General features: G+C 36.2%; 1 protein-coding gene across 2 annotated transcripts; it reads right to left on the bottom strand.

Annotated features, from left to right (window-relative positions):
• Nucleotides 1-1,413: 1,413 nt before the first annotated feature.
• stum (stum, mechanosensory transduction mediator homolog) lies at nucleotides 1,414-21,336 on the bottom strand. 2 transcript variants are annotated; one of them, XM_079888683.1, is made up of 3 exons: nucleotides 21,022-21,336; nucleotides 8,311-8,494; nucleotides 1,414-3,081 (listed from the first exon to the last, which is right to left on the bottom strand). In XM_079888683.1, the coding sequence occupies exons 1-3, from the start codon at nucleotides 21,188-21,190 to the stop codon at nucleotides 3,027-3,029; spliced, it is 408 nt and encodes a 135-aa protein (XP_079744809.1). In that variant the 5' UTR covers nucleotides 21,191-21,336; the 3' UTR covers nucleotides 1,414-3,026. The 2 variants fall into 2 exon arrangements, with proteins under 2 accessions (XP_079744809.1, XP_079744810.1); XM_079888684.1 differs by having other exon boundaries at nucleotides 1,420-3,081; nucleotides 8,315-8,494; nucleotides 21,022-21,313.
• Between the last annotated feature and the right edge of the window lie 4,370 nt (nucleotides 21,337-25,706).

Raw genomic sequence — 25,706 nt, 5'->3', positions numbered from 1 at the left:
TCTTTATACTCATTTGTGAGCCGTTGTGACCAAGGAACAGCTTCGGTTTCTGTTATCATTAGATGATAGCCTGGTTAATCTATCTATAAATTACAGAAACGTCTGTCTGTCTGTCAGTCAGTATGTCTGTTATTCGCATATCTCTCGAACCGTTAGTCCGATGGATTTCAAACTTGACAGGTGTCTCTACGGGCATGAGTGCAGTGCAGGTCAAGTGCAGTGCCAAGTTTGACGTTGTTTGGATTAGAAATGCAAAAGATATCGTTAAATATATTGGTAAAAGAAGCCCCAAGAAGGTTGTGGTTTAAAAATAAACATTCTGACATAAACACTCTGTCAGCTACACTGTTTACTTCTGAATATTATATTTTATTCACGGCCATCATTTGTAGTAACCTATTCACAAACTGTTTGCTCAAGTGTAGCTTTTTATCGGAGTTCACTGTGTAGCCTGCTCCCTGAATCGTCAAGTTCACTGTGTAGCCTGCTCCCTGAATCGTCGAGTTCACTGTGTATCCTGCTCCCTGAATCGTCGCGCACACTGAGTGAGCACAGCTGGCCACTCCCCCTCTCACACTGACACTGAGTGAGCACAGCTGGCCACTCCCCCTCTCACACTGACACTGAGTGAGCACAGCTGGCCACTCCCCCTCTCACACTGCACACTGAGTGAGCACAGCTGGCCACTCCCCCTCTCACACTGACACTGAGTGAGCACAGCTGGCCACTCCCCCTCTCACACTGCACACTGAGTGAGCACAGCACAGGACCAGAGACAGAGAGTGTCGAAGAAAGCAGCGGAGCTTAAGTAGCGTTTTCTCGGAGTTCACTGTGTAGCCTGCTCTCTGAATCGTGTAGTTCAGTTTTCCACATTTATTGTATGTCATTATGTCAGTATCAGTGTTTGCTTTCTACCATGCACAAATAAAAATGTCACTGAACTTTTGCTGTGTAATTGTAACAATGAACATTCAAATACACCAAACCAACAATTACTAAAAACACACACAAAAACTGATTTTGCACGGGCACTTTGCACTGCTCCCTGAATCGACGCGCTTATTCATTTGTGGATGTTAACTGAATCTGTAAGTCAGCTATGCTGTTTAATTCTGAATATTATATTTCATTCTGGTGCGCTTAACGTTATCGCTACTGTGTAATAGTAGCCTATGCTATTCACCAACTAAACATATCCTATTCAATGCGTTCACAGTCTCTTTCACGGGCATCATTTGTAGTTGCCTATTCACAAACTGTTTCCTCAAGCATAGCGTTTTCTCAGAGTTCACTGTGTGCTTTCTACCATGCACAAATAAAAATGTCACTGAACTTTTGCTGTGTAATTGTAACAATGAGCACTCAAACACACCAAACCAACAATTACTAAAAACACACACAAAAACTGATATTGCACGGGCATTTTGCACTAGTTTTATTAATGTTTGATATAATGATGATATAAAATTCCTTACAAATAAACAAATTAAATTTCCACAATTTTCAAATGAGCAAGATTTTGAGTTGCACCATTGCAGAAAAATAATCATTGCTTCAAGCTTTAATCATGCCACTTCTGGATGTATTTCTTAGTTTGTAATTAGAAAACAAAACAAGACACCAAAATGTCACTTTTTAAAAGCAGAATTTATTAGATATGGTGCCTCTGACATTTCTAGAGATGTGACAATGTCATTGTGTAAGTTTGCTGAGTAACATATGTTTGGCCGTAATATATGTAGGCCTTTGGACTTAGCACTGGAATATAATGTTTGTATTTAAAAAGGCAGCACTAAACACAACAGCACACGACATTACAGAACTAATTCACTTTCTGTCCATATTTACAACAAATCCTCACATACATTTACAGCACACATTCACACCAGACACCAGCTTACTGTATAGGCCTATATATTTATAACATCCAAAAAAGAGACTCAACAAAATTTGAGACTCTTAGTGCGAGGAACACAATGAACCAGTTCAGAATGCTTCATATTTAGGGCTTGAATTTTCCGAATGTATCGCATACTCAGCAACAGCACAAATTCTGCTTGCTCAGTTGGTGCTACCATTTGAAATTGGTGGTTACTTTTTCAAATCAGTCTTAAATCATAATGTTTTGGCTATTTCAATTTGCGCCATGCCTTTCTCCTACGTCGGTCACATAAAAATAACTCGCACTTAATTGCGTTATTTCATACCCTACGCATGGGTTGATTAAAGTGGCCAGTCACTATGGAAACTGGCATACAGTGATTCACCGACACTTGGCTGTTTTACTTAACAACAGATTATTACTGGAGAAAAAGGTTATGTTTCTGGCTGGTAGTCTCTGGGTATGAGGACTAATAGAGATTAACAATAACAGGTGATGTATTTGTGCAGAATACAAGTTATGTTTTATAAAACAAATACACACTTTCTGTTTTATAATGCTTAATTTAAGTAATAAAAACACCGCACACTATAAAGAAATACTGTAGACACTGTAATGCACTTGACAAGTATTTTGTGTAATATGTATTCATAGTGCTCTGTGAGAAGCAAAATTTGAAAAGGATAGCTCACCCAAAATGTATTTGATTTTGATTTTATATGAACAAACATGAGGTTCAGTAATTTTGTGTGTACTGTTCCTTTAAGATTCTTTTTGCTACTGTTTGTAGCTACTGCTAAAATGTTCATAATGTATATTGGTCAATTTAATACATACATTAAGACTACAGAGTGAAGTACGATTAAGATTGGTTTTCCCTGACAGAAATATAATGTGTTCGGCACATAGACGTTTTGTACGTTTGCACAATTTTTAGAGATATTCACAGAATGTTCATTCTTTTCTGCTGTCCCTCAACAGTCAGGTCTCCTTAATGCAGTACCTGACAGGACAGGAAGTAGCAGGAGTTAGGCTGAAAATCTGCATGTGATCAACCCCCGGATCTCCCAGGCCACGTGGGGTCCGCCTCAAAGCTCCCATGCATGTTGGCCGGACAGCGCAGGAGAAAGGTGCACATTCAAGATTAGGTTTGGAGGACAGCAATCAGAGCTGCTGAGGGGTGGCCTGCTCCCTGTAGCCTGTAAGTACAAGAACATCAGAGATCACAAGACTGCTGTTACTGGACGTATACACTACAATTCAAAGGTTTGGGGTCGGTATAAGAATTTTATAATGTTTTTAAAATGTCTTCTTAGTAAAAGAGCCAGTGACCACAAAAGTTGACTATGTTGTATGAAAATATTCTGTCTCTCATAAAGTCATATGATCCTTCTGAAGTCATTCTAATATGCTGATTTGTTCTCAAGAAACATTTCTTTTTATTATCAATGTTGAAAATAGTTGTGTTGCTTAATATTTTTGTGGAAACCGTGCTAAAATAATTTTCAGGATTCTTTGATAAATAGAAAGTTCAAAAGAACAGCATTTATTTCATATATAAATTCCTGGAAACAGTATAAATGTCTACTGTCACTTTTGATCAATTTAATGTGTCCTTGCTTCATAAATGTATTGATTTCTTTCCAAAATAAAAAGAACCTACTGTGACCCCAAACCTTTGAACAGAATAAATGTAGATTGTGTAGCCTAATGATTAAATATCTGGTCTTGTAACTAAAAGGTTGTAGGTTCTAATTTCTTCAAAGCCTGGTCCATAAAGTCAAATACAGTATATCCATGAAGCCATTTTTTTTTTTTTACTCAGCCTCATGTCACTACAAACTCCTAGGACATTCTTTTTGTAGGCCACAAAACAAGTTATTTTGACTAATTTTCAGTGACTAATAATAACTGAAATTTTGGTTTGTTTGTCATTTTGTTTTTGTGTGTGCTATTATGTTAGCATAATAATTTACCAGTGTTGTTATTGTTAACTAAAACTAGTTCAAATGTGTTTATTGAAATAAAGCTGAAATAAAGTAAAAATAATAATATTCGATGAAAACTTGAACATAAAAACGAAGGCAGCAAAATTGTAAAAAAAAATTTTTTAGTATAGAAATAATACTAAAATAAACCTGTTATCAGTAATTATTTTATTACATTGAATCCTTTTTGTGAAGTCAAATGAGGTAGATATTTAAAAGCTGAATGACCAAACAACAGGAAGCCTACAGAAAGTTTTAAACCATCTTCAGCATAATTAAAAATGTACAAATAAATATAAAAAAACAGCTCCTCGCCAACAATGCTCAACGCTACCACCTGATACGAGCGGCACTTGACACATCACTTGGAGGCGTCTGGAAGGGTGACTCAGTTCACTTTTCTTACACATCTCCTCTAAAGTGCCTCACTGGTTCAGCTCGAGCAGCAGTCTTATATCTGCATTTACATATCACAGGTTTTGGCTTTATCTTTAAGCATTTATAGTGAGATTTAGAATGGGGATAGACTAATGATAGACTCATGGCCTTCTTAAAGCATTGCATTATAACAGGTTTAAATGCAGATGACTCAATGCATTAAAGCTTTCAAGATCCAAGCTTCAAATTACAAGTCATTTTTTTGTTGTTGCATGCAAGCCATTTAGTAATCTGTGCTGCAAAACGTAAGGCAAATGTATTAGTTGAAGGGACAGTAGACACAAAAATGAACAACTGTAATTATTTGTTAATATTCATGGCATTCTAAACCTGTATGCCTTTCTTATATATCCTGGCCACTTTTTTTAGTGTAATGAAAATGAATGAGGATTGGGGCTGTCAAGCTGATAAATGACCAAAAAGCACCATAAAAGTATCATGAATTTGGTCCTTTTTTCCTTCAGAGCTCTTCAATTATTCAGTCGATCCATTCCACAAAACTAGTTTGAATGATTCGTTCACAAAACAGACTGATCCGATTCTCAATGACTAAATGATTCAGGAGGTTAACAGCCCACAAAGCTACTGTATGGAAATATGGTCTACTAGTCATGGACTACTTTCATTAAATATTTTATTTTATTGTTATGGTGCTTTTGCATCCTTTTTGAAGCTTGACAGCCCTATTTCTCATTCAATTTTATTATATAAGCCTCATTTCTCATTATATCCTTTCAACACAATATTGTTCAAAAATTTGTTTCATGGAAAAGAAAATCATGCAGGTTTGATTCTTGAGGTGAACTATTACTTTAAACTGTCTTTCAAGGCTTCTGTGCCACAAAGGCAAGGCTGCTTAAAGATCTTGTCAAAGGGCTCAGCGTGCGACTGAAGGAGTTATAGTGGTGCATCGTTGTAGCAGTCTCTGTATGAAGTCTCATGTCTGCAAAGCTTCTTTTCTAATGAGCGCTATGGTTCTACTGGCATTTAATGGACAAAAAGTGGATCAAACAGACTGAGATGAGACTGGCAGATGGCAGGTAGTGGGAGGCACATTATCCAAGATGGATCAGAATAAACAGAATGGGAGAAGCCGAGCTTGCAGCATGTGTAGTGATAATGGGCTGAAATTAGTGACCAAACTGTGAAGACAGCAGACCTGTATCAAATATATTATTATGTTTTGCTGTTTAGGATATTGCCATGTTTTTTTTATTGCATTTAGAATGGTTTACATTAGTGTACTATTTCATAATGCTCACATACACACTGCAAAGTTTTATCATTCGCATTTAAATGATTCAATGACTCTTCTCTTGTTTCAGGATGAATCCCTGTTTTTTTTTGTTTTTTTGAATGAATCTCTTGAATGATTCAATGACTTACTCATAAAAAGGCATGTTGGACTTCATGTGGCATTGCGCAGACCGATCAACGAGATTTGCTGCTCACAGTCGGGATTAAACAGGGCCGTCAAAGTAAGACACTTTCTTCTTCCAGTAGCGATGCTCGCACGGTTGTTTACGTACTTTATCACAGATTAAGTGGATTAGATAGAATATTTGTGAAATACATAGACATTTCAGATGTTTTCACGAGGCAACAGAAACACTGTTTATGTACTGCATATGCATAATACAGCATCATCTGTATAAGAATACATTTCATAAGCCTTTCAAGTCAGAAAATTTCAAGTCAGACACCGATCGGTCTGCGCATCGCCGCATTAAGTGTAACACACCTAAAGACTCAACTTGTTTCATTACTAGATGAATCAGCGTTTTTTAAACGAATATCTTGAGTGAATGATTCAATGACAAATACATTTTTTTAACAGTCACTTGTCGCCACCTAATGGTGTAGCGATGTAATTGCTATAACCTTATTAACTTTTATAATTGTATAATTTCAGTTTTTGTAACACAGAAAATAATGACAGGCCTACTGTGTGGTTGACAAGACTGTTTGTGAAGCTGTTTCATACATGGCAACTGCTCTCTCTGACTCAGCAGCAGTGCTAATACCGATTTAAATGTTCCCTGTGATCGTACATGTCAAACGTTTAATAGACATAGCCGAATCACTGTGATTTAGGAATAACATTGCATAGGTGTCTGAATCGAGATTGTGATCTTTTAACGATTAATCGTGCAGCTCTAGTGTTTATAATAAAAGCTTATTTTTGCACTGCACCTCACCTGCTTGAGCATTTGTTGCTTACTCAAATATTTTATGTTAAATCCCTTACTCTCCTGGACGATCTTGAGGTTACAAAGGACGCAACAAAGAAACATTGCCTTTACAACAAAACACTTCATTTTTGCAGTGTAGATGCAGTATGTATGTGGCCAATGCGTGCAGGTTATGTTTTATAATATTCAAGGTGTTCTATCTGAGACAGGTCTGAGTATGAGTTGTTACAGGACAAAAGTCAAATATTAGGTCCACCTACCTTCAGAGACTTGCAATCCAAAAGGTTGTGAAGTAATAAAATAAATAAATAATAGATTAGATATTTGAAATAAATCCATAAAAAGATACATGCAGAACAAAAGCAAGTCAAAAGGGAATCCTGAATCACATTCAACAACGGCACAATAAAATCGAATCTGTGTTTAAATAAAAAAATTGTTCCACAGGACAAACATGTGACGTGAGAAGTTCTGCGAGTTGCTTCGTCCGCCTACACAGAACAATTACTGCAGCGCTTTCAATCCACTCCTACCAACAGACCGCTCTAATAGTCATTGTTCAAAGAATTCTGGCACCTTCTACTGCCCTGGAAGGCGGAGATGGTATGGAGCGAGAAACGTGAGGTTGAACTTGAACATGAACGGGGTTGACTGGTCCAATGCAGGGTGACTGCTGAAATCCTGTCATCTTTTCTTACACTTACTATGCATGATAAAGGGATAATTCACCCAAAAACGAAAAATCTGTCAGCATTTACTCACCCTCATGTTGTTCCAAACCTGTAATACTTTCTTTCTTCTGCAGAACAGAAAAGAATATATTTTGAAGGATGTTTTAACTGTTTTTGTCCATTTAATGAAAGCCCAAAACAACAGTTGATGGCATTGACTTTAATTGTATGGACAAAAAAAGACAAAATATCTTTTTAAAATAACATCTTTTGTGTTCGACAGAAGAAATAAAGTCCCGTATGGGTTTTGGAACGACATGAGGGTGAGTAAATGATGACTTTAACTGTATGTTCTAGTTTAGCTGGAAATCATTAAAAAAAAGATCTGTGAGATCACGATCATCAACTTCTTAAAGTGAATATAGTGTGATTTAAATGAATATATCATTTAATATAATAAAAAATATTTTTAAACTTGATTTATTCACTATTTAATGGAACACAAAAGTAGAATTATTTTAAGTATCCATTTTTTGGGGATTTATTTATTAGTTTCTATTTTAACAACAACAGTTCATATAGAGACCTTTGCTATCAAAATCCAGCAAAGACCAAAAATAAATAAACCAAATAACCACCTTAAATGTATCAAAGTGGTCAATACTCTTGTTTTCCACAGGAAAAATAATTTTTGGCACAAAAGTAAAGTGAATAAATAATATTAAAATTGTAATTTTGGGACGATTTATTATTTTAAAAACAACCCGTATTTAAGGGTTAGTTCACTCAAAAGTGAAAATTCTGTCATTAATTACTCACCATGTCGTTTTAAACCCGTAAGACATTCGTTCATCTTCGAAACACAAATGAAGATCTTTTTGATGAAATCTGAGATTTCTGTCCCTCCATTGACAGTCCACGCAACTACCAAAGTTTCAGTTGCGTAGCTGCCAATGGAGGGACCGAAAGCTCTCAGATTTCATCAAAAAGATCTTCATTTGTGTTCCGAAGATGAACGAAAGTCTTACAGGTTTGGAATGACATGAGGGCGAGTAATTAATGATAGAATTTTTGGGTGAACTATCCCTTTAAATAAATGAAGAATAAAATAACTCTGCTTTAGTATTACTGAAGCATACTCACTCGCGAGAATGACCATGTCCATTCCCCAAAATATGCTCATGATCCAGCCCACCATGACAATGGCAGTGACGATCTGAATGAAGGCAGCTGCGATGTTCAGCCAGAACACACAGCACATGTGCCTGTCGGGCAGGTCTGTCCTCGCTCCGCACAGAACTGTGAAGGCTGAGATGAATGTACCTGTCATAAAAATACAGTGAGATGCTGTCAACATGAGACGAAATGATCCTCTTCTGTGGTTAAAATGGTTAACGTGTGTAGTATGACCTCAGTCTTAATCTCAGCCTAAAACCGCACACTGTAATGATATCATTCATCAGGTTGTGAATTATAGGCATAATTATGGCATAAAATATTAACAACAGAGCTTGAATATAAATTAACATGGTGATTTTAAGAGCAGTCAGTGTCAGACATGCCTGTAGGTTTCATACATTGGTGGTCTGGGTTGAAATGAATGTTTGTTCTATGCTTAAAAGTTTATCGTACTTACATTTTGGTCTGTATTATTATTATTCACACAATATAGCACACAAATCATATGGACTACTTATATGATTCTTTCTGGTCCTTTTATGTATTTAAATGAAAAAAGATCTTTGTCAAGAATCTTTAAAAATTCTGGAACAACATGACATTTTCATTTTTAAGATAATTGGCATTCACAACCTTATTTACTTCCATAATCTGAAGTATTTAGAAGTAAAACAGGAAATGTAACAAGAAATAAATGTAGAGCGGTACTTAAATTTTTTTTTTTTTTTTATTGATTAAATGGTTAAAATTTGGCTTCACATAGCCAGATGGAGCCAGACAATAACAATGAAACATTCATAATAACTATGTTATAGGTAATATATAACAAGTCAATTTTTCATAAGTACATTGCTTTAAATTCATATTTGAAATGGATTGTAAATCAATCAAATGTTACTATTTTATCCACTGATCTGCAAGACCAGTCTTAAGAGGAGTCTCACTTGGGAACTTTTGGAAACTTTGCATTAAAGGTGCATTACAGCTGGTGGTTGAAATTGGTACTGCAGTTCAAATTCAAAATATTCGAGAGAGTTGTTTCCCCCGTCCCCTCCTCCTCAGACTCGACGCTCATGTGGGTTGCCACAATTTGCCAGATTGATGAAACGCAACAAGCGCAATTGACAATGGAAGGCAACAAGCCTTACGCTGTAAGTTGATGAGTTGATTTATCCGTGTTTTAACATGCCGCTCTGGACATAGAGCTTTTTATATAGACGTCGAGGAATCTTTTTTCGTGTAGAATCTGATCTCTGACCCAGTTTGTTTGCTGGCTTCTATGGCTGCAATGTGCTAAGTTTTCCACCAACTGGCAACCCGGGGTGTCGAAATACTATTGGGTAAATTGGCAGTGGGCGGGATCACACTGACCAAAAGTACTTATTTCCAACACGGAAAATACATTTCAAAGTAGAATAACTGGCTGTAGCATTGTTTTTCGGAGAAACAAGTATGTAAATGTAGCATGTTTCCTAAATATCTGCAAATATCTGGTATTTTTACGCTTTTACATACAGCACCTTTAACCAGCATGACACCGTAACTCACCAAGACAGCTCTTGTCATATATCTTCTATCCAGGGCAATTAGGTTATGAGGAGCTTTCCATATTTGTAAGGCTGATAAGCATAATTTACACAGATAGAGATTGAGCGAGTAGGCTGCACTGTGCTGCCATGTGCAGTTCAGAATCTAATTAGTATCACAATATTATCGCAATAATAGATTCTAATGGGGAGGACAGTGGTTGAACATTAGCATAGCTCATAAACTGATGAGTCTCCTGATTGTGAGAAATGTACTCTATTCACTGCGGTTACAGCCTGTCCTTTGGTCAACAGTATGGTCTGGCACTATGAAATGTTTGGCTATTATAGAGAGTAACTGGGACAGAACCTCTTAAGTTTATCTTTTGGAAGGGGCTTTCCAAGTTGAGGATGAAAAAAAAAAGAAAACCTTTCACAATGTTCTTATTCCCACGGCCGTTATACAAACAATACACTTACTGTCCCAAAAAGCAAATAGCTTACAAGAGACACCAGAGAAACAAAGAATGAATTTAGGAAATGGAAAATAACAATCTCTCTTTCTCTCTCCATCCCTTTGACTCAAGGAGGAGATATGCACCAACATTTTCATTCATCTATTTACATTCATACATCTATTTTATGTTCTAATAGAGTAATATTGTAAGATATTACAATAAATAACCTGTTTTCAATTTGATTATAGTTTAAAATGTATTTTTTTATTTCTTGTAGCTAAACCAAAGGACACCATGGCTATACCAAAAGTGCTTACATAGCAGAGACGTTTAAAACTGACCAAAAAAATTAAATAAATGACAGTGGCACCCGAAAACCTTCAGAAGGAGTCTGCAAACGCTCTCCTAGCAACATTGTCTCTCTCTCAGAAGAAAAGGAACTCAACGGGATAATTAACCTCCCACACTGGCAATGGGGCACATGTGAGGAAGGCTAGGAAAATTATAGTGATTGTGAGCCTAATGTGTGGGGATTAGGACCCCTACTGTATCTTATCTTCATGAATCCCTTCTTCATAGAGAAAACGAGTGTGAATGTGTGCATGTCTGAATTACATGTGTGGCATATGCAAGCAGACATTTGCCTGTTTGACAGGCAGAAGCATTGTTGACAGCCTGATGCAAGATCACACAGATGATTTGCAATGCAAGTGTGTGTGTCTGATAATACGGTGGAGTCTTCATGTCATTCACTTTAATTAGGAAAGAAAAATCATGGTTTTCACAAAAATATTAGGCAGCACAACTCAACATTGATAATAATAAGAAGTGTTTCTTGAGCAGTAAATCAGCATATTAGAATGATCTCTGAAGGATCATGTGACACTGAAGACTGGAGTAATGATGCTTTGCCATCACTTGTCTTCTCTCACCCATCGCTGACCCTAGAGTCTCTTCCGAGTGGAAGCTTGAGGATGCAGCATTCAATAAGGATTTTTCAGGAAGTCATTCAGAAGACTCCTCACTTGTTGACTAGCACACATTGCTTGAGTTTCTTAAAGTCACAGAGCGCGATTTGGACAGATAAAAAGGGACAACCTTCAGTTTATCAAAAGACACATTTCAACACGATCTCCCCCTCTTCAAATGTAAACAGAGCACAATGGTTATGGAGGTAAACCTGCTATTCAGAATAGAGATCCATAGAGAAATTGATTTTTAGCAGTAAGGAATAAACATTTCATGAAAGACCTATGAGCACCATGCTAAACTATGGTCAATATACTTCTTAGGCAGGGTGATTTCAAATTAGTTTTTATAAAAAATTAAAATTAAAATAAAAATTCATGTTGTAGAACAGCTGCTCAATCATGCCATTACATCATATGGCCAACCTGGAAGGCTAATTTTTTGGTGATTTAAATTTCTATTTATTGTAGTAGTTTTATTAAAATAAGGTGAGTGGTTAACATTACTGTCACTTAGTTACTTTAAGACTAAATTCAGAACATTCTTCTTTGAGACATTATTGTTCAAAAGTGTTGAGTCAGTAAGATATTTTTTAAAAGAAATTAAGACTTTTATTCAGCAAGGACACATTAAATTGATTAAAAGTGACAGTAAAGACGTATTAAGTTACAAAATATTTCTATTTCAGTTAAATGCTGTTCATTTGAACTTTCTATTTATCGAAGAATCTTTTCAGAAGAATGTTCCACAAAAGCAGCACAACTGTTTTAACATTAATAATAATAAGAAATGTTTCCTGAGCACCAAACCAGCATATTAGAATGATCTCTGAAGGATCATGGGACACGGAAGACTGGAGTAATGATGCTGAAAATTCAGCTTTGCCATCACAGAAATAAATTACAGTTTAGAATATTTTAAAATAGAAAACATTTAATTTAAAATCTAATAAATGTAATTAATTAATGTAATAAAAATGAATACATTTAATTTAAAATATTTCAAAATATTACTGCATTTTGATCAAATAAATGCAGCCAATAGTGTATGATTTTATGTATATGCATATATTAACTTTTGAGGGTATCCATGAGTCACGTCAATGTGAGTTTTGTAGGCAGTGTAGTGGAGGCTAGCTAGGTAGTATAAGCTAATGTAATAATTTTTTCAGATGCATATGGATACTGACCCTCTAAAATACAACATTGCACACTGTGTTTGGTCCATAGGTGGCAACTAGCTTGATGTATAACAGAGGCATTTCGAATGCAAGGTGAAGGATTAGCCTCAAGGTAGGCCTAGAAAACATGCACAGCGACCGTACCGGAAATTGAAAATTCCACAACAGCTCTGCGGCCTCTATTTATAACAGCTCAAGGATGAGTGCCAAGACAGCTTGCGAGGAGACACAAAAAAGTCAGTCTGACTGCCTGCAGTCATCACAGTTTTCAGTCATTCTGCTGAGGTGCTGATTACTCATCAGTCATTTACTCTCTGTTCAATCCTTTCCAAAACAAAAAAGAAAGAGTCATTTAGGTTAACACTGTCTTTTATGAGGCTCACAGCACTCATTTAATACAGAATTTTAAGGGACAATTTCACTTGTTATGACTGGGCCTTAAGAAGATTTAGAAATGATTAACAACATTTTGCTATATGAAAAAACCCTTAAGTGATTTTCATCATCCCAAAAGTTAAACTTCGGGATGAACGTGCTTTATTGCCGAACATTACAATATGTTTTTTCAGTCCACAGAGTTTGGAGCTCTGTTTATTGGTAATATAGACTCATTCATTAATCACACTGCAAGTCTTATGTAATCTGAAGCAAGAGCATCAGTGTAATTTGTTATCGGGTGTCTCTGCTGATTGCCACAGTGCAGCTGTATTAAAAATGAGACCAGAGCAATAACAGTCTCTGGATGATGTTATCCCATTCATCTCATTTTGTGAGTGAAGAGACCGTCTGTATAAAATTAGGAAGTTACAGTGCTCAGAGGGCCTCTATCTGCTGCCAAAAACGTTGCGCTGAAAGCAATTTTTCTGCTCTCAGAGCAAACTATTGTCACAAAAACACCAAATGACCCCTAATTCCAGTAATCATGTATAATATTGTAACTGAACTGGTATCAGCTCCAGTTTAATAAAAGAAATCTCTTATTTTAGTCTGAAGTGGTTTCTTTCAATGCACTTTTGCAAGCCACTGGTTTCCTGTTTGTTTTTCTTCCTTTCTTTTGGGTTGGGTCTCAGCCTTATAAGTCACGTCCACCACACACCTACTGTACTGTCCGTTCATTGACTCTCTGATGCATATTTTACACAAACCTGGGAAGCTTTTTTTTTTTGTTGTCTTGGCCTAATAAGATGAAATGTTGACCAGACTTTTTGTTGGTTAGTCCAAGATCTAGGTTTATACTAGATCAAATCTAACATTGTCCAAAAATGCACACTTCCCTAGAGCAATGTATGCAAACAGTGATATATTATATAAGTTTATCTGCATATGCTGAGATAAACTAAACTAAATTAAGAGCCAGGCTGCTCAAATGTACACAATCGTTCGAAAGATTGGGGTTGGTGACATTTTTTTGATGTTTTTGGAAGATGTCTCATACTCACCTAGGCTGCATTTATTTATTTAAAAAGAAAATTAAAATAAATATTATTTGAAATACAATTTGAATTTTTTTTCTTGAATCTTGAATATATTTTTTAATATATATTTTAAAATGTAATTCATTCTTGTGAAAGCTGAATTTTTAGCATCATTGATCCAGTCTTCAGTCACATGCTGATTTGCTGCTCAAGAAACATTTCTTGTTATTATCAATGTTGAAAACAGTGCAGCTTCATATTTTTGTGCAAACAATTATTTTTTTCAGGATTCTTTCTTTGTTTAAAGCATTTTTTTTAAATCAGTAATGTAAGCGTTGGTATAGCAATACTTGTTGTGGTTAAATGAAGCACTTGATTATATTATTTCCACAGTTAATAGATTAACGTCCGTTAGACGTTAGAAGTACGTCCGTTAAAAAAATATACAGGTCAAAGTACAATGCCAAGCTAGTGGATGTATTAAGTCTGGGTATATTTTCATAATTCCCACCTGCATACTGTTCTTAACAACAGTTGAGAAGAAAGTTCTTCATTGAATATCGTATATAAGTCATTATGGACACTTAAATTCGCATTGCAACTTGCAAAGCTTTGATTATGTTAAAATAATGGAACAAGTAACATAAAAACACCAAATTACAGCACCACTATATTGTTAACCTCTGCAGCCAGTCTATTTTTAGCCTGAATCCACAAGAGAGTTGAGTTAAGGTCACACAAGCGTCCTCTACCTGACAGTCACAGGGTCTTCAGCATGTCTATACTTCTGTTTGCTTTGAAAAAAGGCTGACAAGAAGCTTTTAACATTTTATTAAAGATCTAAAAGAAGTAATGTAATCTAAAATGATAACCAGGCTTAATTTTCTCCCCCGTTTAAGTGCACTTTGAAGGACCCACTTGGAATGAATTCATGTGCCGGCTTATCTACCGCTTTCAATCTTAGTGAAGACAGGCAGGGAAGCTTCTGCTGTCATGGAAACTAGAAGAGCAGGGCTAGAGCGATGAGTTCAATTCAAAGAATGTTGGGATCGCATCGGCATGAGCAACACAAATCTCCCAAATTGCCCTGCTGAAAAAAATAGTTTAAACCAGCATTAGCTGATCTGCACCTAAACCATCAGGCCGACCAGCTAAACCAGTATAAGACCAAGAAACAATAAGATTTATGCTGTTTTGTTTTCACTGTAAATTACTTCGGTCATTTTAAAATCTCTAGTCCCTGTGATTTACTGTTAATTCCTATTTGGTTTAAAACATCTTGTGGAAATGGGAAAATTAAAGCAAAAAGCATTTCATTATAAAAAATTAATTATTCAGCACATTTAGCTCAGTTTTAGCATTTTCATTAAACTGTGCTCCTAGCATTGATTTTTAAGCTAAATGCTCGAAATTAAAATTTTCCCACGTGAAATGACTTCCCATTTAGATTTAGATCAGTTTTCCACTTTTAGGCCTTGTGAACTTTCTTCAGATGAAATTCCATTCATATCTGATTACATCTAAAGCAAATATTTTTTGAAAAGGATACATTCTTGGTCTACACATAGCCTGAATGCGAAACAAGATATTTGTTTTTCTAGTACCCTGAACAAATGATGCAAATGAGCACGCAAGCCTAAAATTAAACAGCTGCAAATCCAACTGTCAAAATAATTTTGATGCCACCATTTATAAGAATGGCTGACCAGATAAGGAAAATAAATATTAAAGATGCCACCCAGGAGGTTTGAGTCCAGTATCACAATTTAATTTGAAATCTGCAGTGTTGGGTATAGGAAAAACTCATTGGAACCAGGGTTGACAGGAAGTGGGATTTACTGAATTCTGAGAAAAAATGTTCATCCATCAATCCATCCATCCATCCATCCAGGCCAGCATTCAAAGTTTGTCCTGATGAACTTTGCAGTTTTAGTTAAAGGTACACTACAGTTTGTAACTTTTATTTGTTCAAAATTAACAAAATTTAAATAATAAGTCAATACAACATCAATCCTTCTTCCAAAATCTTCCAAAATGCCTATTATAGTTCAAGGCAAGATTAAAGACACATCTCTTTGACCTAGCATTCACATAATACATTATAGACTTCTATAATTCAATGTTAGGCTGCATAGATTAGGTCAGCCGGAACCGGGAACACTTCCCATAAATCCTGATGTACTCGTTACATCATAAGAAGAATGGCATCTACGCTAATTTTAGTGTCTTTGTTTATCCCGAGGTTTTCCCACAGCCTGCGAGATCCAGGCCGTATCCAGATCTGACGAAGGACCTTCGCCTGGACCCGATGACAACGCAGTGCTGAAGTGCCAACTAGTCTCTCCCTATGGAGGATCCCTTTACCACTCTACAGATAAAGCGTTGTCGGGAAATTCTTTTCACGTACCTACCCCGAATTGATAAAATAAAATTCTGTATCAAAATTTATAAGGAAAGACCAGTAGCCTACTTTGTTTAGGCTTGGTTTGTAGAGAATTACAAACCTGCGCACATATATTCAAACGCACATAGGCCTAACTATAGAACCAATTCTTAATGCGCATGTGAACGCCATCAGCGTTTATCACAGGTTCGTGTTTAAAGTCTGTGTAGAGGGAATGGTGTCGTCTTAGCGGCCCCTAATTTAATAACAAATGATCGTTGCGACGGAAGCGAATCAATCAAAACTAACTTTAGCTGGAAAATAACTTTATTAAAGAACCGCTATAAAGCCAAAACAATCTCTGTTACCTTAAATTATACGTTTATCTCTGTAAAGCTGCTTTGAAACAATCTACATTGTTAAAAGCGCTATATAAATGAAGATGACTTGACTTGACTATTATATGTGTTTATATTTGAGACCTGTCAGGATGTTTTTTGTGGGAAATTGCGTACGCGTCACTTGCCCGTGTGAGTCTCGTCATATCAGAAGAGAAAAGTTGAACTTAAATTTAAATTGCAATTCTGCATCCATTTTGTTTTTGCTACCTCAATTAAAATTCAGGAACTGAATTGAAAATTAAAAGGCATTTTCAATGCTCTAGTCAAAGCTTAGTGTGTCACAGCTTTTGAAGCTTATTTAACTCTTTCCATGCCACTGAAGAGATTTTCCGTCATTTATGACACAACGCTTCCCCGCCATTGATGAGTTTTTTGGCAATTCATGTTTTTACTGGGGTGCGCTGTTATGGATCTTCTGAAACAGTACCGCATCACGAGATCCAGAAACAATCAGAGAAGATCTGTGAAAAAAACAAAAGGAGCGGATAGAGGTTGCTTATGCGCAAGTAAGCTAACGTGATCATTCAGCAGCATATCAAAACTGCCTTGTGTTACAGAGAAAAATGTTGAACCCACAAAGAGGTATAGGACTGTGAGGCTTTGGGGGTGTGTCCATCTATATTTTGATCATCGCTCCGAATCCGATCCGGACAAAGCTTTTTGTTTGAAATGTTTTTGTTGTTGTTGGGTTTTTTTAATGAAACTTGCCCAGATTCAAGTGTTCATAAAAAATAATGAATGAAGCTAGAATAAAAAAGTTTTGTGAGTGATCAAAAATCACTGGCTGGCTACTTTTTTTAGTAAACGCTGGCAGGGAAGGAGTTAAAAATTAGCTTTCTGTACTATTAGTCAAACAACCATTTCCAATTCTTGCAACATCCCTGCATAAGCAAGCACCCAGGTACCCAGCTCTTTGTCATTTCATTTAAAAAAAAATCTTCTAATAAGAATCTCAATTGGTGCACATCCAAATTAGCATGATTTGATTAGATCTGGCACCCAACACATGCCTTGCAAAGTATCTGCAATTAAAGGTGAGGAGAGCAGGTTGTCAAGCATGACTCACTAACTAGAGTGGTAATGGTCTCTGACAACCTGAGCGCAGACTGTGAGCTCAAGAGAGCCCCATTTGGCTCTTGGCATTTTCCCTTGTATCATCGTCATCCAAACATGGGCTCTCTTGTCATAATATTCTGCTCTAGTTTATGAATGAGCAGCTGTGCGGCAAAAAAGGAGCTTGGCAAACCGTGCCCGCGTGCAGAGATGATATGAGACAGGCACATTACTGCCTGTAGAATGCATCTTTGTTATATACAGTCGTTTATGCATTGATTCATGCTGCGGACCCGTGACACTCTGCGTCCTCCAAAAGCACTCAGTGTCCTCCAGACTCCAGAGGGACTGACCGAAACTTGAGGAGGAAACGCTATGCTGAAGTGGACTGCAAGATTATATGACTTTAGGCATGGGTCCACTGAGGGTATCCTGATGGATGAAACCAATATTGACATAAACACCAGAGGGCCACAAGTGGCTGAGTGATGTGGTCACAGGGTTGATTACTGTATGATCAATCTATCTGCAACTGTCAGAGATGGATTCCAAGCTCTGCAAATGTCCCAGATGCTAAGATGTCATGGAGGAACGGCATATTCCTGGTATCGCGGTATCAGTACACACACCAGCACACAAAAAAGGAGTAAATATCCATGGCTGTGGGGTTAAAGGGAGATATCTGATGTACTACAGGATCCATAAAAGACGAGGGAGCCAAAACGTATCGGCTCACCTACCAAGACGAACGATAGACTTGGGAAATTTAGTAGACTTGGTAAAATTTCAGCACAATGCTTTTGTATTGAAAGACTTGATAACATTTTACAATAAAGTCTCATTTGTTAGGAACGTTAACTTGTGCTTGTGAGAGAGAGTCATTCTCCACAATGATTGGCCAAGAAGATGTAACATGAGATGACATGGAAGACACCACATTCACGTTCTCCTCACAATCATGACGGTAGACATATCCACAGCTAGATCAATGAGTATGAAGCCCTATGATTACAATGACCATCATTTGAAGTGTCACAAAATTCTGAAATGATCATACATTATGAGATTTTTTTCATTATTGATCGTACATCGTACAGAGGTCAAAATGATCATAGAAATACGATAATTATCGAACGTCTGGCAACACTGGTGGAGCTTGACGACCGGCTCACCCTCACTAGATGCAATGGGTGGAGCTAGATGGTCCAACCACACCCTAACTCCACCCACAACCCTATTGCTAAACATAGCTCCACCCACAGAGGTCTCGGACATCATGCCCACGGACCGTTGGCTGAACATCTGATGCATAAGGCACACAAAATGCCATGGAGAAAAAAACCCACAAGAAGTTTCAAAGTCGTCATCCGATTGGTTGAATTCTATAGGATTTCCGGAAGACGTGTGTTGCGTTCTGTGTCTGGAAACAAAGCCATCATGACAACTTCTTTTCTCAGAATTGTGAGATATAAACTCACAATTGCGAGTCATCAAGTCCAAGTCTGAGGAAAAAAAAGACTGATTTTATTACTCGCAATTGCGAATTTATGTCACAAAATCCTGAGAAAAAAAGTAAGAATTGCAAAATGTAAACTCACAAGTATGAACTTTGCTGCGAAATAACCAAGAGTGTGATAATTTCCTTTTCCCCGAGGTCATGCTTCTTAGCCTTATTAGACACAAAGGAGATCAATATTCTTCTGCCATGTGTGCTTTTATGCTTTGTAAAGTATCCTACAAAACAGCTGATGCGTTTAATGTGTCTAATGCAGTGCTACTAGAATCCTTAAAGAGAAATAAGACAATCCAATTGCTCTTTGAAGACGGCATTACAGCACAATCTATATATGCAATTAAGAAAACGGGATGAAAGGAAATGTCGCAAGAAGATCACACACCGGACCAAATACCAAAGATTATCAATTAGACCAGAAGAACAAGACTGAGATTCAAGGTGGAAATGACAGTACAGAGATGGATGAATGGATCAGCTGGGAAGGAGAAAAGGTCAAGTTATCAATCAGAGTAATGGAGTGGATGCAATTATTTATGATCGTCCTGATAATGTCTTCTGGTACGCTTGCAGATTCACCTGATGGATCTGTTACCACAGAATAAAAATTGTACATGAGCTGAAATAAAAACAGCTCCCGTTGAATTTTGACCTAAATGTCAGTAAGAAACTTGATCTGATCCATGTCCAGATACTCCAAGTGCACTTTGGTGCTTTAAAAGCTCAATGAGAAAGATCAAGGTTCAAGAAAAAGAAAATATAATTCAATAATCTATCTTAAAAACATGTGCTATGTGCTATTTTAACATATTTATAAGCATTTTTGAATTATTTTTATAGCATTTTCAAGATAAACTCAAACTCTAAAATGGCCATCAAGTAACAACATATTTTTCTTACACTTTGACTACAGTGTAAAAATGCTAATCATTATTTTATCATATTTAGCACATTTTTTGAATTGCAAACCTTAATTTCATAACATTTTCTTTGGGTTTTACCATTTGACAACTTGACCTAACCATTTCCTGTTTATGGTTTTCTTGTCACATGACAATAAAATGGCTTTCTGCATGTTACTTATACCACTTTTACACAAACAAAACTGATTCACTATTTATTGTCCTAAGAAATAATAACACAAGGTGAGCCAACCTACTCAAGGGTTATCTTTTTGAGAATTTCAGCCTTTTGATGAGACTTTTCTTTTTATAGAAAAATACGTTGTGAAACGTTTCATTATACCACCCACTTCTGACTTCATGCCCCACAAAAACATAAAAATAGCTTTTAATTCAGAAAACATTGTAGGTGTATCCATTGTCTGTGTGAAGTGCATGTTTAATGTTTTGTAGTGTGAGAAGTAATAGATCAGTACAAAAAAATAATAATGAATGTGTCATCATTCATCCATGTACAACAATATTGTAGCCTATACTTTTCATAAAAACACATTAGGGAAAGCATACAGATGAATTAGAATTAGAAAGAAATACAATAAGCGTTGCTAAAAGTATTTAACCATTCCCATTGCAAATGTTTTTAAGTATAAACAATGCAATATACCTTATGTAGTATATATTGGCATATAGGCTACTTATACAGTATGTATGTAAGATGAAAAGCAAATTTAAATTAGGCTACTTCAAGTGCACATTGAAATAACTTGTTGATGGAATGCAGTTTATTTCGGGTGTAAATACAGAATACAAAACGGTGTTATTTCTCGCAGGTGGTTTTGGTGAAATGAGCTAATTGTCCACTCGTACTCACCCAGTCCTGGCACAAATGTGTTGAGAAACAAGCAGATGACAGCTACTGGGAAAGGCATATATGGGATGGCAGCGCGTAAAGCTCCTTTCTTCTCCCTGACTTGAACAACAACTCCGCTGGTAGAGGAAGAAACTCCTTTTTCGTTCATTTCTGTGTCTTTCTGGTCCATTTCCCAATTTTTTAAATTAATTACAAAGCTTGAAATCCTTGTTTTGGTGCGTGCTGGACACTAATAGGCGCAGCTCCAGCGCGAGCGTAAGCTTGATGTTGAAGTGAGTGCGCGCAGTGAACGGTAGGCGTCACACTTACTACTGTGAGCCATAGTAGATGAGAAGGTCGTTACACAAAAGATTTAAAGTCACAGTGGTGACTTTAACGAAGCTAAACGAACGATTATTCATGGATTATCCAGATTGTTTGTAATATTGTGGATATCCCTAATTGTTTAAGCTCAAAGTCTTCAAAGGCGGTAAACCCTGTAGTTTTGCTGTCAGAATTGAAAAGCAATTTAAACGCATTTTTTACCCCAAAATTAAAAATTCAATCATCATTTATTCAACCTAGGCTATACATTTTTTTCTTGAACGCAAAAATATACATTTTAGGGTATGTTTTTTCCACACAAAAAAAAAAAAAAAAAAAAGAGCCTCGATCAGCCCTGATGTTGTTCCAAACCCGTAAGACTTTCGTTCAAAAAGTTCATAAAGAGATCATAAAACTAATCCATATGAATCGAATGGTTTAGTTCAATATTTTCTGAAGAGACACAATTGCTTTATATGATGAACAGATCAAATAGATTTTCAACATAATCAAATCTAGATTTTTAAACATTTTCATATTTTCATAACAATACGTTTTTCGAATCTAGTCATCAAATCTCACATCTAGTCAAGTCAAGTCAAGTCAAGTTTATTTATATAGCGCTTTTCACAACATAGGTTGTATCAAAGCAGCTTCACAGTAATAAATTAAAACAATACATCAATGTTTGTTTCTAATGGAACGTCCATGTTTGGTAATGCTGATCAATAGTATCGTTGATTGATTAATTAAATTAAATATCCAAATATCCCCAACTGAGCAAGCCAAAGGCAAAAGGCAATATATATGTAATTACATGTAATATTTTAAGAGATCACTGAGAACACAATGAGCTCAAAGAAGGCAAATCAATTTTTGTGCATTTTATTTTATTTTCCTTTTCCGATTAGTTTAGCCTCTGGGAAAATGCACCTGTATAGGCTATATATTGAAGGATACTCTAAGGTGAGCCATGGCCTGTCACTGACAGTGTTCGAAAATGCCGAAGTGTTGCAACTTGACTGAAAAGGCCATCCAAAGCCAGAGCCGTCACAATGAACCAAGCTGCAAATCAAAACCATCTGGGCCTGTTGTGTCAACAGCTGTGGGTCTGAAGCAGTGGCACACACTTAGAACACTTGCCATTTCCCAGAATGCAGACCGGCAACAGTCTGCATAATATACATCACTTCAGTGCATTTTTCTTCTTGTGCCATTATTTGAACAACGCACACACTTGATGTTTTAGGCTTGAAAAAAGTGAGAAAATTCTAACTAAGAGTGTATTACATCATCATATTCTCTAGATTTCATCTCCAAGTAACTCCATAGACCCCAGGAATTAGGGTTGTGATGCATTTCTCATTTTTACCCTGATGGAAGCCATTTAAAATATGCTGTTAAGACTCTTTTATTTGCAGTATAATTTTTTCAGGGTGGTCAAGACAACCCAACCGCTGAAGCATATAGAGGGGTAGTTAGGTGCATGAGCTAATGTATAGCCTGCACTGTGGATATGTGTTCCTGCTTTATTTCTTGCCCCAGGGATAGAGAAAAAAAAAACAGCCAAATGACAACAGCCAATTGATTTCAGTTCAGGCTGTTTTAACATTTTTAAGTACACTTGCACTTTTTGTGTAATGATATCGTGTCAGTCTTTGAAGGCTAAAGCAATTCCACTAGTGAAATTTAGATACATTTTTAAGCTTAAACAGGAACTAGTCATTGGACATTTCGCTATAAATATTCATAAGGGTGACCCCCCCTCCCCCCATCCCAAAGTCAGTCATTTTACTGTCAGGTCACCTAGCAACAGGGTATTCTAGGCGAATGGGGTTAATATAAAATCTTTCTTTTGTGACGTCAGCTGTAAAAGTGTAACATGAAATGGTAAAAAGTCATTCATGTTTGTTGAAGTGCATTTTGTATTCCACATGGTTTTAGAAATCAGGACACCAAAGAAATATCAAATGCACCGTAATAATGGGACGTGTTATAGTCTTCCATCTGGAGGGACAGGAGTGGCTTTGGGCTAAATATTAATGATTACTTCATATCTCATTTTTAATATTTCTCTGGCCCTTCTGGGAAAAAGGAAGGGGGAGGTGGAGATGCATGTACAAAATATATTGGAGCTATAGCTTTTGTCCACCAAGGAACAAACAACTGTGTATGTAGAATATGATAGTCTGTAATTTTGTCAAAAATGTCTGTTTTATAATTCCCTTAATGCTTGTTTTTCAATTTTTTCCTGAATTATGAGATATCCTGGATGAAGAATAAGATGGACAGTTAATCCAGGAATTTATTTAGTGTAATTTTTTGCATTTTGGCTGTCAAGTCTGAATACAACACATTTCAAATCCATTTGTTTGCAACAGAAAAAAGACACAGGCTGGCATCAGTGTTCGTGACCACCTGTCTGGTCTCATGTCTTATCTGCTACATCAAAGCGGTCTCGTTCAGTTGGTCTTCTGCTCGACTCAGCTCTTGGCTGCTGATTGTTTTTGGAATGAAATATTCAATTTGCAGCTCTGTGACAGACAAATAAAAAAAAGCACAAGTCTCCTTTCAGCTGCTCTGTAAGAAAAGAATATTGAAGCTTAGGCCAAAATTGCATTAACCAACTGCTAAAGCAACCTCAACAAATAATATAATATAATATAATTAGTGCTATCAAAATTAGCGCGTTAGCGTATGCGATACATTTTTTCCGTTTAAGGCATTAAAAATGTTTCATGCAATTAACGCAGCATCTGTTTTTTTTTTTTTTCTGTCATCCTTTGGCTATATGATCACACTCTTATTAATGCAAATGCTTTTAAGCCATTCAAGCTCAACAAGACAAAAGAGAACGGGTCAGAATCGAGTTCTCTTTCACGCTTGAACAAACAATAACACGATTGCCAAAATGCCAGTTTTGTTGAGTATTCTCATAAGAGCAGTATTAAATGAGTTAAACAAAGTCTTAAATTAACGTAAAGAGTTGTGAGAAAATGAGATGCGTGTGACAGCGCGTCAGATCTGCATCATGATCTTAAAGCCTAATAAACCAGTTGCTGTGATGTTTTTAATTAATGTTAATCAAAGAACTAAGGTAACAGAGACATTTTTTGCTTTAATAAGGAATAATCTATATTTAATTTAAAATGTATGCAGTTAAGACTGTAAAGTGTTTGATAAATGTATTACATTTCTGTATATTTCATACCTGAAAGTTGGGCACAAGTAAATATGACATTTATTATAAACTTCTTATTGTAAACCTTTTTTAAAGCCTAATAAATGTTGAAATTGATAGCTTTCAATTATACTGTAATGTTGAATGTCTGTCATTAATAAAAAAAATATTTCATAGAGACATTAGTAGCAGTATATCCGTGATGGCCTTCATTCAAAAGATGCCATTACAACAAATATTTAAAATATACTGTTTTTAAGTTGTTTCTACATGAATTTGGATAGTAACTGTGAAATTATTAAAATATAAAAATAATAAAAATCCCTGATGCTTTTAATCTCGATTAATTACAGAAAAAAAATGTGATTAGTTGTTTTTTTAGCGATTGACAGCACTAAATATAATAATGGTAGACAATTTTCTCTATATCCCTTATATAATAATAATACTAATTATTATTAGTAGTAGTATTAAGGGGTATCAAGACAATAGAGTTGTTTTGCCTTTCACATCAATGCATTGCATTAGAAAGGTAATGGAGGCCACTAGTGGTCAGAGAGACACTGACCGGCTCCAACGATATTGTGGGACCTGAAGACAGGCTGAATGAGCAGAGCATGGCATGATGAGAGAAGAACGATCTGTCTGGAAGCTCTGGAAGAAGTTCTTTGAGAGGACTGGAGGGAATAGAGAAATCCAAGAGCTTCAGCTACACAATGAAGAATCAAAAGGAGCAGATTTAGAGGATGACTCACTTTGAAGAATGACAAAGACTTACAGTATATATATCATTTATTTAAAAGACCATATATTACTCACAATTTGCTTGTTTGTTTGCAAAACATTTTTTTTTTCTCTAATTTTGAATTGACAGGCTGTCAAAAGAGAAAGGTGTCTTTTGTTTCCAGATGGTGCAATTACAGCATCTAACAGCAGGGGCAAACAGGACCGTGCTAACCCACCGAACCCTATGAAATATGAAGTTCAAGCTGTCTTGACAAAAACCAAAAAAGAAAAAAAGGAGCAGAAATCAAATATAACAAAGAAAAATCATGGAAGAAATTAAAAGAGACAAACTAAGAGTGATATGAGAGAACAAGCATTAAGAGAAAACAAAGGCAAAAACCAACAAATAAACTTAAATGAACAATTATTCTAGCCCATGTGGCTATAGAGAGTGAAGAATAAAATCTGATTGAAT

Source organism: Squalius cephalus (genome assembly GCF_949319135.1).
Source record: "Squalius cephalus genome assembly, chromosome: 12".
In the NCBI taxonomy this organism is placed as follows: Eukaryota; Metazoa; Chordata; class Actinopteri; order Cypriniformes; family Leuciscidae; genus Squalius; species Squalius cephalus.
This window is presented reverse-complemented; position numbering and strand designations above follow the sequence as displayed.

Excerpts from the sequence above, each read along its gene's own strand:
- stum (XM_079888683.1), bottom strand. The coding sequence starts at position 21,190 with ATGGACCAGAAAGACACAGAAATGAACGAAAAAGGAGTTTCTTCCTCT. Across the intron at positions 8,495-21,021 it reads CACATTTGTGCCAGGACTGG|GTACATTCATCTCAGCCTTC; the intron begins GTGAGTACGAGT and ends TTTTTATGACAG. Across the intron at positions 3,082-8,310 it reads ATGGTCATTCTCGCGAGTGA|GCTACAGGGAGCAGGCCACC; the intron begins GTATGCTTCAGT and ends TTGTACTTACAG.